This window comes from Serinus canaria, chromosome 25 (genome assembly GCF_022539315.1).
Source record: "Serinus canaria isolate serCan28SL12 chromosome 25, serCan2020, whole genome shotgun sequence".
Classification (NCBI taxonomy): domain Eukaryota; kingdom Metazoa; phylum Chordata; class Aves; order Passeriformes; family Fringillidae; genus Serinus; species Serinus canaria.
In genome coordinates, this window is record NC_066338.1 from 12661853 (window position 1) to 12674431 (window position 12579).

Consider the following 12579-nt stretch of genomic DNA (forward strand, 5'->3'; position numbering starts at 1 on the left):
TCAGACCCTCCGTGCTGGAAGCGACCCCTCCCCAGGAAATCTCCCAGCTCCTCTCTCCAGAGGGATTTTTCCCACTTTCAAACACCTTTAGGGCACAAAACCCTCCCAGTACCACCCGGCTGCTTTTCCCTCTCCTAGGAAGTTTCCCGGTGACCCACGACACCGCCGGGAACGCGGCTGTGCCCCGTTGGGAAACACCAACCGAGCCACCGCCCGCCCCTCTCCCGCTTCCCCACGGCCCCGTGGCCCCGCTTGAGTCAGAGACAAAGAAGAAAAACCCTCGTGGGCTGCGATTCGCCCCGTGCCGCGAACCCCGACGTCACGGGCGTGCGGCTATAGATGGAGCTCGGGAGCCCGGCGCAGCCCAGCGCAGCCCCCCGAGCTGCGGGATGGTGGCGGCGGGGGGGGACGCGGCGGCGGCGGCGGCGGCGCTGGCGATGGCTCAGAGCACCGGACCGGGCGCCGTGTAACGGGAGAGGGCCCTGAGGCTCGCGGGGCGAAGGCAGCGCGGATCCCGGGTGTTCCCCCGCGCCAGGAGGCCGCGGGAGCCCCTCTGCGACCCCCGCCCCAAAATCGCCTCGGAGCGCACCGAGGAACGATGAAAAAAAATAATTCTGCAAAAAGGGTGAGTAGAGAATCGCTTCTTGGCCGGAGTGAGGGAGGGTGAGGGAGGCTCCTGGATGTTTTGGGGAGGGGGGGATTGTCTTGTCTCTTCGCTTCGCCTCTGCTCCCCCCACCCACGGAACGCGCGCAGACCCCCAAAGAGACCCAAACCCTGCTCCAGGCCCTGCTGCTGCCCCTCCTGCCTCCCGCAGCCGCCACAGACACTGGGTGATGTAGGCAGGCAGTTTTCATCTTGGAACACAAGGAAACGATAAAATCCAGAGGCACCATCAATCCGTGTCTTTGCCGTGTTCTGTGTGCTGCACCCAGCCATCCGATCATCTCTGCCCACGGAGACACCTCTGATATAACCCACCCATAGATTTCACCTCTTGAATTAATTGCTGATAAAAAGCTCCAAAATGCCATTTTCACCGCAATATAAAACCCCAGCTGGTTTAAATTCCGCCCATCCCCCTCCTGTTCCCCTTTCCATGGGTAAATGCCCGTTGGATGAGGCGATAGAGACGCCGGCCTGGCTTATATAACCGCGGAGAGAACCCTGCCCGCTGCTCGCAGCGTCCTCCCGATGCTGCTCCTGCACAAAATTCCCCGTGGAGCGACCCCGGGGAAGGACTCGGTCCCGGCGTCGGCGGAGAGAGGGGCCGGAGGGAGGGGGAGACAAAAGTTGGGCAAAGAGGGAAGTGGGGGGGGAGGGAGAAAAGGAGTGTAAACCCAAGAATAATCGCGTTTTTCCCCCATTTTCTTCCCTCTCGCTTTGTGTTAGGGGAACCAGGATGGAAACCAGCAACCTGCGCAGCCGGAGAAGGTCGGCTGGGTGCGGAAATTTTGCGGAAAAGGCATTTTTAGGGAAATCTGGAAAAACCGTTATGTGGTTCTGAAGGGAGATCAGCTTTACATCTCGGAGAAGGAGGTAGGATCGGTTTCAGTTTCCTTTCCCATCCCCCCCTTCCTCTCTTTGCATATGAAAGGCGCAGCCCCGGCCCTTCCCAGCGCCAGCCGGGCCGAGGGGGTTCCTCGGGGGCTTCTCCTCCCCGGGCTGGCGCCGGCGGCACCCGGCCGGGGTCGGGGTCGGCTCTGACAGCTCTGCTGGGAGACATTCTCCCAGTGTGGAGACACGAAAGGATTCACTTAGCGAGAATTAAGCCCTCCAACATCTTTACAGCAATGCCGGCTCCTTTCTGTGCCTGTCCTCCGTCCTTGAGCCCAACACTGCCTTGTTCCCAGCTGCTCACTCTCTGTTGGGAAATAACTCCACTCTCCCGACTGGAAGCGAGCCATTTACAGGTCGATCTCTTGGATTTTTCACAAAATTTCACCCCGGATGGACATCCTGGTGTAACACGTGCCCTGCCCCTGGTCTCCTTGCTGGGCTTTGGGGTTTAACGTGCTGTTGACATTGGAGGTAATCGGATGTGACTGTCAGGCTGAGGCAGCACCTGGCTGTCCTTGCACGCCCCCCCTGTGCTTTTTGTCTCCATAAATCCATCAGGGAGAACTCCCCAGGCCAGAGCCTTCCTCCTTCCCATCCTCTGTGACATCCCAGAGCTGTACTAGGCAGAGTGGTGCCCACAGCAAGTATGGAGTTTGCTCCAGCTCAGGGAATTTGGGATAAAATCCTGGTTTCTCTGGGTTTCCCCCCTCAGTGGAGGTCATTTTCTGACAGTTGGATGCCTGGCTGCCTGGCCTGGCTCTGTCAGCACCTGGAGTGAGGAAGGGATAATTTGATTTAAGGCTAGTTGAGCCATGGACGTGGCACAGGCAGAGGGTCAGGGCTTGTTACAACAGAGAAATGGCTTAAAAAGTGCATTGAGTGCCCAGGTCGTGCTGAGCTGCATTCCAGAGCTTGCTCTCATCAACCTCCTGGCTGCTCCAGAGCCAGAGGGAAACACAGGAACAGGCAAGAGATGTCCAGGTAGCTACAGATCAAATCCAGGTGTGCTAGGAGCCCCAGAGAGGGATGAGGCTGGAGGGGCCATGCAGAGCCTGCTCTGAACAAGAAGCTCTTGTGTTTGTGTTTCATAGGGGGAAAACCTCACAGGTTTTGAGGTTGAGGCAGCCCTTGGGCTCCACATGTGTGTGAGGGACCATAAATAACCTGCAGCAGCCTCTGCTGAGGCTTTATATGGAAGAATCTGTGGCCAGCAGAGATGACATCTGGTGCTGGTGTGTGCTAAAGTGACTCTGTGCTGGCCATGGAGGTGACACGTGCTGCTGGTGTGCACTGAGGTGACTCTGTGCCTGTGGCAGGGGGTCTGGCATCCCAGGGGTCTCATTGTGGGGTTCCTGAGGCGTCTCAGAAGGTGTGCTGCAGGGTTTGATGCCAACTTAGCAAAGCCAGAACCCCTCCTGAGCCCTTGGGAAGGCAAATATGTGGCTCCAGGCTCTGCTCCCACAGCACCTGCTGTTTCCTGGCAGCTCATCTCATGCTCAGCACCTGCTCCAGAGGTGGTTCTGCAGGTGAAGCCACATTCCCAGCTCTCCCCACCATCTCAGAGCAGAAAGGGTTAAATCCCGAGGCTCCTGGAAGCTCCTCGGCTCATGTTAAATGAACTCAATCCAGACATTTATTTACTTTTGCCTGAATTTCTCCATCTGGGAAACCGGGCAATGAATCCCATCTCCCCAGAGCACGTGGGGACAGGGAATTGTGTGTCCCACACCAGAATCCCTTGGGAAGCAGATCCCCCTTGGCTGGGGGCAGGTGTTGAACTGCTCAGAGCTGAGCACGGGCTCAGGTCTGGAGTGGGGAGATTTCCAAAATTCAAACTAACAAAATCCCATCAATATCCTCCTGGGAATCTGTGTGCTTTTCCACTTGTCTGTCTAGGACCTTGCAGGTCAGAGACCAGCCCTGACTATTCCATTTTGTCAGGAGAATTTGGGGATGCCTGACAGGAGCCTGGGCTTCTCCCTGGCAGAGCCAAGTCTGTAAGGAGAGGAAATGTAGTTTTTCAGCCCAGATGATGGAAAATGTTAACAGGGTGTTCGAGTGCTGCCCTTTGAAAGCTGTGGGACTTGTCTGCCACTTCCCGAAATGGGAGCTTGAGGCTCTGGCCGTGCTCACTCCGCTCCCCCACGGCTGCTGAACTCCGTGAACTCACACCAAAATCCTCGGTTATTCAGCGTTTGGTCATCAGCCAAAACCAGCTCTGTAGAGATGAGCTGCAGCGAGCCGAGCTCTGCTGAGCACACCACCACCACCTTCTTAACTCACTCCTGCATTCTTTCCCCTCGGTCCCTCTCCCCCGGCACATTTCTGGGAATTGTTCCCTGTTCCTGGCCCGGCTTTGTCCCTGCCTGCGCCGGGGAGCAGCGGCCGAGCTGACCCAGCCGGGCTCGGCACTTCCTCGCAGGAAGCCGGGGGCTGCCAGACAGCCCGAGCCCGGCTGCCCAGGGGGATGAGGAAACGCTTCTCTCGAGCTTTCGTTTGTTTGCTACCAAAGGCATCGGCTCAATTAGCACAAGAGCACTCGACGAGGTGCCGCTCCTCGCCGAGGGGGCTGCGGGTGTGTTTGCATACTCGGTTCTCTAATGCTCCACGGGGCTGCTGAGCACTGCACAAAGGGATTTTGGGAAGAAATTCATCCCTGTGAGGGTGAGGAGGCTCTGGCACAGGCTGCCCCATCCCTGGAAGTGTCCAAGGCCGGGTTGGATGGGGCTTGGAGCAATCTGGGCTAGTGGAAGGTGTCCCTGCCATCAATTAGATGAGCTTTAAGGTCCCTCCAAAACCATGTCATAATTCAGTGATTCTGGGGACCTGTGTCCCTGGTAGCCTTGGTGTCTTTGGATAAGGGATTGAAGCAGCCACGTCCTGCCACCATCCCCTGATCAGCTAAGGGCAGTGTCCTGGCCATGACGAGGACTGGACAGTCGCAGTGTGCATCCCTGTCCTAGTGACAGCCTGGCTTCAGCCAGGTCTGCAGGAACCTCAATCCCCTGCTGAAGTAGAGCTGCTCAGCTGGAGGAACTGAAACTTTGGTTGTACCCTACAAGGGGAACTGTCTGTCCCAAAACTGCCCATGTTTGGGTATTTGGCTGTACAGAGAGTCTGGAGGTTTCTGGTTACATCCTGAGCTACACTTGACCCCCTCCACCCCAAGTGTCCCATGGCTGTCTTGTGATTTTCTGTACCTTCCTCATTTTTCTGTGTCCCATTGCAGCAGGGAACTGCTCAAATCATCACCAAAAATCCCAGACTGGTGTGACTGAGCACCTGTGTATGGTTTGGCCCCAAAACACAGCCCTGAGCCGGGTCCAGGAGGTTTGGAGTCACTGCAAGTCACAGCTTGATGAGGAAATTCAAACTCTCATCAGTGAGAGACCTAAGGGTGGTCAATTAACCCAGGTCAGAGACCCTCCCACTGCCAGTGCACTGCCATGAGCCTTCCCAGAGCAGACCTTTGGAAGCACAAACAGCTGTGACCCTCTGGAGAAGGGATCTGGATGCCATGGCTGGTGTTCTGACCCATTACATGCCCACATCTCAGGGGCCAGGGAGTGCTGGGTGCCCCTAGGGCCAGCCTGGGCAGGCAGCAGCTGCGGGGGAAGGAGTGCAAGGAATGCAGCTCCACTCCTTGGATCCCAGCAGTGTCAGCACTGTCAGCCTTGGCACAGGCAGTGACACCCTGAGCAGAGCAGGGGCAGCTGCCAGGGGTGTGTGATCTCATGGCTGCAGAGAAATGTTCCCTCCTCTAGGGTTGGGGGATGCTTCTGATTCCTTTCCATGCCTCAGTTTCCCTTCCCTCACCTGGCCACAGGTAGGAGGCAGGTGGAACTGCAGGGCGAGGTTGTTTTGCCTGCCTCAAATAGGTACAACTCAGCAATGCCAGCAGACAGCCAGGGCAGCACCTGCTGGGATTGATTCACCTTAATCCTTCCAATCCTGAGCTCCCCACAGGGCACAGAGAGCAGGACTCACTTGTTGGTGAGGCTCTGAGATCCCTCAATTCTTAAACCCTTGGCAGCTGTGGGGAAGAAAAGACTTGCTGGAAACCTCCCAGCAGGGAATGGTTTTGCCAAAATCAACCACCAACCTCTTGCTTCATCCCTTCCTACTGAGAGCTGATAGCAGAGGCTGCTTCCTCCTGGGCACTGCCCGAGTGCTGGGACACATCCAGCCAAATCCCCTCTGGAGAAGCCTGGAAGGTTTGATTTGGATGGCCCCTAGCTCACTGAGAAGGTGGAGGAGGTGACACCTGCAGGTTGTCACCCACCTGTGATTGACACAGTGGGATTTCAGCTCTGTTGGCCACATGGCTCCTCAGGGGCTGGTTTTGTCCTGCTCTCACAGAGAATGGGCTGCATTACTGTCCTCAGCCTCTCCTACCTCTGAGGCTGCTCTGAGCTGCCTCTCCTGCCACCACCTCCCTTCTTTTGGCCTCAGGAGCCTCCCACGAAGGACAAAAGAGCTGGCAAGTGCCTCTGGAGTTGCCTTTCACCTTCCTTGTCCAGTTTCTCTCTCTGCACACTGGATACTCTGTTACATGAGCATGAGAGGGGGCTCAGTGGGAGAGACACCCACTGTTCTTCCTGTGCCCCCTGGAATTTCTGTGCCACCACAGCCCAGGCTGCTGCTGACCCTCTTCCCCCAGGAATCCCACTGTGGATGTTGCTTATTTCCAGTTTTAAGCATTTTGTAAGGGGTCACATACAGGAAGGAGCAGGATCCCCTCAGCGTGTCCCAGTGCAGTGTCAGAGCCCTGGTGTCATCCAGAGGTGTTTAAAGGACCAGCTGCACCTGCAGGGTGTCTGTCTGAACCAAAGACACCTGCTCTGTCCTGCCGCCTCCTGGGGATGCTCCTGCAGGCAGGAGGTTGAGTTCCAGCTGTGTGAGCTCTGAGGAGGAAGGGGAGGGCTGGGGAAGCCCCAGTGACCCACATGAGCAAACATCTGGAGCAAGAGCTCTGGTCACAGCCACAGAGCACAGCTGGGGGCTGGGAGGGGGATCAGCTTTTCCTGCTGCAAATGAGTCAGGCAGAATTCAGCTGAGATTCTTGGAAAGAGGTGGATTGGAGGATGGGAGTGGGAAGAGATCAAAGCAGATTAGCAGCATGGGGAGGATGTGCAGCCAGACAGTCTCTGTTATCACACCCAGACACAGGGGATGTGTCACAAGCAGGAACCAGCTCCGGGATGGCAGTGCCGGTGATTGTCCTGTGGATCCTGGGGACGCAGTCAGGATGAAGGACAGAGGGGAGCTGTTGTCATCAGGCAGGGCCAGATGGTCAGTTTATCCATGCCCCTGGTTAGGAAGCTGGTTTAGTCACCCTCTTTGATTAAATTCTATGGAAGAATCATAGGGAGTTCCTTCAGTGCTTCCCAAAACTGTGGAGGAAATGTATGAAATGGGGTGGAGTCCCTTCAGGAAATCCAAGGGCTCAGAGCTCAGCACCATCTGCCTTCCCAGCACCCGAGTTACACACCCTGCACCACTGATGCAGCCTGGGATGACTGGCTGGAGTGGGATTAAGCAGATGGATGTAGATTTGAGCCTGCTGCAGTGTCTGTAATGGACATCCAAACCCTAATTCCTTGTGTTGACCGTGGAAGAGCAGAGCTTCCCTGCTGAGGATGGTGCATTAGGAGAGCCATGAAGAGGAAGGGTACAGAGAGCTTTTCTCCAAGTGTCCCTGAGGGATAGCACTGTCACAGGTCAGCATCCAGACCTCTATGTGCCTCTAGATCCCTGGTGTCCCCCAGTGCAGCTGCAGCCTCAGTGACCCTGTGCAAGCTCCATCTTTCATCTGAGCCTCTGTGACACTGATCCATCCCATGTCCCTGTCACACTGTGGCAGTGCAGAGTGTTGGGGAACACACCTGGAAAATGGGAGATCTTATAAAGTGGTCACTCAAAAGGACTCTTTAAAGGACACTGAGAGCCTCATAACAGCCTGGCAGCCCCTGCCCTCTGGGGGTAGAAGAGGCAGGAATTAACCTGACAAAGTGGGATTTCCTTGCTATCCTTCTAAATATGGCCCCTCATTCCAGAAGAGACAAGTCAAAACCCTCATGTTGAAATCATGCTGCCTGAAGCAGCAGAGTCTCTGTCTGACATCTGCAAAGCTCTAATTTTCTTGCTGTTTTGCAGGTAAAAGATGAAAAAAACATACAGGAAATGTTTGATCTGAGTGACTACGAGAAATGTGAAGAGCTCAGGAAGTCCAAAAGTAGAAGCAAAAAGAACCACAGTAAATTTACTCTTGCTCACTCCAGGCAGCCTGGAAACACGGTATGTGGGGCTTGCACAGATGCAGCCAGGCCAAGAGCCACTGGCTCCAGGGTTGGGCTGGGATGTGGATGGTCCTGGGGGATGCAGGGGAGGGAGGGAGGGATGTGGGTGGTCCTGGGGTTTGCTGTGTGGGGCAATCAGGGCTGGAGGCTCAGCTCTGCTTTGCTTTCTCTGTGGAGGCCTCACATTGGCCAGGGCCCTTCTCTGTGTGAGTTCCAGCACTGACCTGACTTCCCTCTTTTGCAGGCACCAAATCTGATCTTCCTGGCTGTGAGTCCAGAAGAGAAAGAGTCCTGGATTAACGCCCTCAACTCTGCAATCACACGTGCTAAAAACCGGATCTTGGACGAGGTGAGCAGATTCACCCTGACTCAGCCCGGGTGAAGGTTTGAGACTGCTGGGAACAGCCCTGCCTTGGGGATACATCCACACAAAGTGTCTCCAGCAGAGCTCATCCCCCTTCTCAAGGGGAGTGTGAAAGTCCCAGTTCCACAAAGCAGCTTCTGCCAGGAAAAATAACCGGGCAGCCCCAGTTCAGCCTCCTTCTGCGGACTCAGGGTATACTCAGAACACCAGGTGGGCTGGCAGAGGCAGGTCAGGGTGAGCATTCCCACAGAGTTTCCTTCAGTGGGAAGGAGAACCTGCCTGGAACAAGCTGTGCCCTCGCTCCAGGGCTGACTTTCACATTAATGTTTCATGGCAACCCTTCCTCAGCTCAGACCTGTCTCAGATCTCCTATTCACACTCAGCTTCCTGCAGCGCCATGGCACTGCCAGGAGGCTCTTTGCTCTCCTGGATGGCAGCACAGAGCCTGAAGTGAAGGAAAACCAAGGTCAGACTATGTGAGGGGTTTGAGAGCAGGAGGCAGCACAGCAAACACCAGGAGAGATGGCTTCCAGGAGAGCCTGTCAGAGGAGTCTTTGTAAACAGGTTCGGTTGTCAGGAATGAGTCGAGCAGATGTAATCCCATCACAGCACAGAGGGGAGAGACCAGGCAAACACTGGGTCGCTTCCAAGGCTGGACTCCACTCCCATACCCCATTCCCTGCCAGCCTCCTCCTGCTTCCAGCTCCAGGAGCTGGGAATGGCTCCTGTTCCCTGCTCACAGCCTGTGTCACCCTGCAGGTCACTGTGGAAGAGGACAGTTTCCTTGCCCACCCGACACGTGACAGAGCCAAGATCCAGCACTCCCGGCGCCCTCCCACGCGGGGTCACCTCATGGCTGTGGTAGGTAAAACCAATCCCAGAGAGCTGCTTGGGTGAAATTCCCCTGGAGGAAGTGTTCCATTTGTAAGTGGAGTTGTTGGAGCTCCATCCTGAACTGAGAGTTGCCATGAGGACAGCTCTGGGTCAGCTCTCATCCTCTGCTCTCGTGGACCACTGCACTGTAAAGTCCACCCCTGGGCTCTGTCTCTGAGTGAGGGAGCATTTCCCCTCTCCTCCCTGCAGTGCAGACACCCCTGGAAGCAGGGACAGCCATTCTGGTGCCAACTCAGCCTCTGCTTTCTGCTCCTCCAGGCATCTACCTCAACCTCTGACGGAATGCTGACCCTCGACCTGATCCAGGAGGAAGACGCCTCTCCGGAGGATCACGGCACCTGCGAGGAGAGTTTCCGGGTGGATCTGGACAAGTCCGTGGCACACCTGACCGCGGGGCGGCGCCGCTCCGACTCGGAGAACACAAAGTCATCGGAGAAAGTGCGGACAGGGAGCCTCCCCCGACAGGAGGTGACCCCGTGGGACAGAGCCGGGCAGCGCAATGACTCCTTTGACAAAGGGACCATGTACACACCGCAGGTCCCCAAAAAGCTCTCATACTCAGAAAAGAATAAATGTGCCTCCATGGAAGAAATCCTGTCCCGACGGGACTCTTCCACACATCGGGCGGTGCTGAGGAAGGGGCTGGAGGCTCAGTTTGCCTCGGCAGAGCCGGAGCAGCTGTCCCGGATACAGGAACTGGTTGCACTGAAACTGGAAAAAACTCAGGAACTGCTGACAGAGGTGAAGGGCTACGGGGAAGGCAAGAAAAAGACCAAGGACTCCAACACCAGCACCACCATCACCACCACCTCTTCTTCTTCCTCATCATCTTCCAAGTCGGACTCTGAAAGGATCCTGCAGGAATCTGAGAGGCTGCTGGGGGAGGCTTCCTCCACCTGGAGCCAAGCCAAGAGGGTGCTGCAGGAGATCAAAGAGCTGAGGGACCTGTACAAACAGTTTGAGCTGCAGCAGTCAGACTCGAAGCCCAAACAGAGCTCACAGTCGCAGTTTAGGAAGAGCATGATGTGAAGGCAAGCCTTGGGATGGGAGGGAGGGACTGGGAAGGGCGGCCATCTGGTCTTTTTTTTAATTATTATTATTATTTACGGTGTTCAAAAGAGTGAAAGGTGCCTGTTCTCACCCAAATTTGCTTCTCAAAGCTTGGACCCTTCCTTTCCTCCATCGCATCCCCTGGTGAATCAACCCAGTGTTCCAATAAATCAGTTGCAGTTTATACCTCCTTTGTAAGAGCTCCCTTTGCACTGCAGCTCCTGTCCTGCTCCAAGGACAGGAGCGAGTTCTGGTTCCTGGAACTGCCCATGTCTGCCTGGAGCATCCTGTGGGATGAGCACTGGCATTGCTGCTCTCATGTTTGGGCTGAGCCCCAAACTACATCTCTTTCACTTGCCCTGTTCCCTCTCAGAAATAAATGACATTAAAAGGTCAAAAAAGGTGTCCATCCCCACCACTGCCTGCAAGTCCTCATGATCCAGGAACTCTCCTGAAGATGTGGGAAGTTCAGGCTGGTCTTCAGGCCATTGAGGCATTTGCTGGTGCAGCTCTCAGAGCTCTGTCCTGGCACAGTCCCCTAGAACACTTGGGGCTGGCAGCTGTTATTTTGGGGTGCACACAGAGCCCTCCAGAAGGGCAGAAGTGACACAATCATATCCACCCTGATCCTGAATGCTTCACAGGCCTCCTTGGCCCCGAGCAGTGGGAGGTAGCAGCGATGTGTCTTCCCTTCAGTGCAACCAGAGGATCAAAGCCTTGGATTTGACAGCCCACACAGGCAGCTGGGAGGGGTTTGGGCTTTTCCATTCTAATTTCTCTTTTTTTTACCTTTTCTTTGAGCTGAAAAGTCAGGGGGTGTGTGTGGGAGCCAGACACCACAAGCCAATGGCAGTTTTGGTAGGTTTGCTTTGCTCTCTCAGGTGTCATAGTCAGACAGCAGCAGGCTCTGCTTGGGCTGCCCAAGATCTGAATCAGCCCTGCTGGAAGGAAAGCTGAGCCCAGAGCAGAGCTCAGATCATCGGCTCACAGGCTGGCTCAGCTTTCCCACCCACCAGCAGGACGTGGCTGGGGCTCACAAGTTCACTCCTGGTAACATCCAACTGCTCCTTGTTTTTTAAAAGGAAACCTAATTCTTTTACCTACATGGCAAATAGTCCACAAAAATATTAAACCCACAGAGTTACTTCCTGGTCGTGGTCCTAGTGTTTTCTCTTTCCTGGCTGTGATGAGTAGATTTTCTAAATTAAAGGAAAAATAAAACCAAACCTCAAACCTTTCTCAATGAGTTTGGGTTAACCAGACTCCAGGGATAACTTTCCACGTTGATGAACTGGATTACTTCACAAAGTTTTTTGCAAAGAACCACTGAACCACCATTGTGACCTGCATCCAGGTAGTGCCAATCCCACACCAGCAACTCTCCTTGGATTTTGGAATGCTCGTTGCCATGCTGCTCTGAGCAGAGACCTTTGGAAGAGCCAGCACACACTCTGGGAAGGGCTGAAAGGAGCTGGTGCAGCCACCCCTGGCACACCTGAGCACCTGCTCTCTTCAGGGAGGCCCTGAAGCTCTTCCAGGCAGTTTTGGGGATCTTGCCTCTCTGCTCACCCCTGAGTTTTTCCCCTCTCTGTTTCCCTGCTGCCTCCTGCCAGCCCCCTGCCCTCCCAAAGCCTCTGGCACGGTGCAGGGAGCCCTAGGGAGCTACAAAGCCAAGGGCAGCACAGAGGTGGCTTTGTGCATCGCCCCCTGGCCGGTGGCTCTATCCATGCGGGAATAACAGTGCACAAAGGGGCCGTGCTGGCCCAGCAGTGCAGCAGCCGTCTGCCGTGCCCAGAAAGGGCTGGTATTGTCCACTGGGGCAATTATGTTGGGGCTGGAGACAAAACATTGGATCGTTACAGGAATACTGAGCGCCCTGGCCGGGCAGTGCACAGCAGACAAGTCTGAAGCCTGATAATGGCCAAGAATTCTGGGTTCTGCCCAACTGTGCCTTGAAAACACGCACAGAACGGGGGAAAGGGGGCTGGGAAGGGGATTTCCCATTACACTCCAGGGAGACGGGATTGGGACTGGATTCTTAAGATGTAGGCAAAGCGTCTCCTATAAAAATAGCTGCAATTTGCTCAACACATGCTGAGGAGTGGGCAAGCGTGTGCTGTGCTCGTCAGCTGGCACTCGGCTCCGGTGCCTGCACTCCCTGCCTGCTTCCCAGCACAGCCAATCCCCGGAGTGCTCCCGCTCCCAGCCAAATAAGGACCGCGGGGCGAGGATCCCCGGCTGCACGCGGCACTCAGGAGCCCACCCACCCTCCCAGCCAAAGCGCCTTTTTTGGATTATTTTCTCCCTCTCCGCTTCAAAAGCTTTAAGTAAACCCCCTCCTCCCTCCTCCCTCCCTCCCTCCATCCTCTGCCTTTCTAAGGGAATTAACAGAGACACCTTAGGATGGAATTCTT

At 55.4% G+C, this 12579-nt stretch overlaps 1 protein-coding gene across 1 annotated transcript; it reads left to right on the forward strand.

Moving 5' to 3' along the window:
• Nucleotides 1-253: 253 nt before the first annotated feature.
• Nucleotides 254-10351, forward strand: PLEKHO1 (pleckstrin homology domain containing O1). Its single transcript, XM_030232607.2, has 6 exons — nucleotides 254-625; nucleotides 1391-1537; nucleotides 7715-7855; nucleotides 8102-8206; nucleotides 8981-9082; nucleotides 9374-10351. Exons 1-6 carry the CDS (start codon nucleotides 599-601, stop codon nucleotides 10142-10144), a joined length of 1293 nt encoding a protein of 430 aa, XP_030088467.2. The 5' UTR covers nucleotides 254-598; the 3' UTR covers nucleotides 10145-10351.
• The last annotated feature ends 2228 nt before the right edge of the window (nucleotides 10352-12579 follow it).

Excerpts from the sequence above, each read along its gene's own strand:
- PLEKHO1 (XM_030232607.2), top strand. The coding sequence starts at position 599 with ATGAAAAAAAATAATTCTGCAAAAAGG. Across the intron at positions 1,538-7,714 it reads TTTACATCTCGGAGAAGGAG|GTAAAAGATGAAAAAAACAT; the intron begins GTAGGATCGGTT and ends GCTGTTTTGCAG. Across the intron at positions 8,207-8,980 it reads AAAACCGGATCTTGGACGAG|GTCACTGTGGAAGAGGACAG; the intron begins GTGAGCAGATTC and ends GTCACCCTGCAG.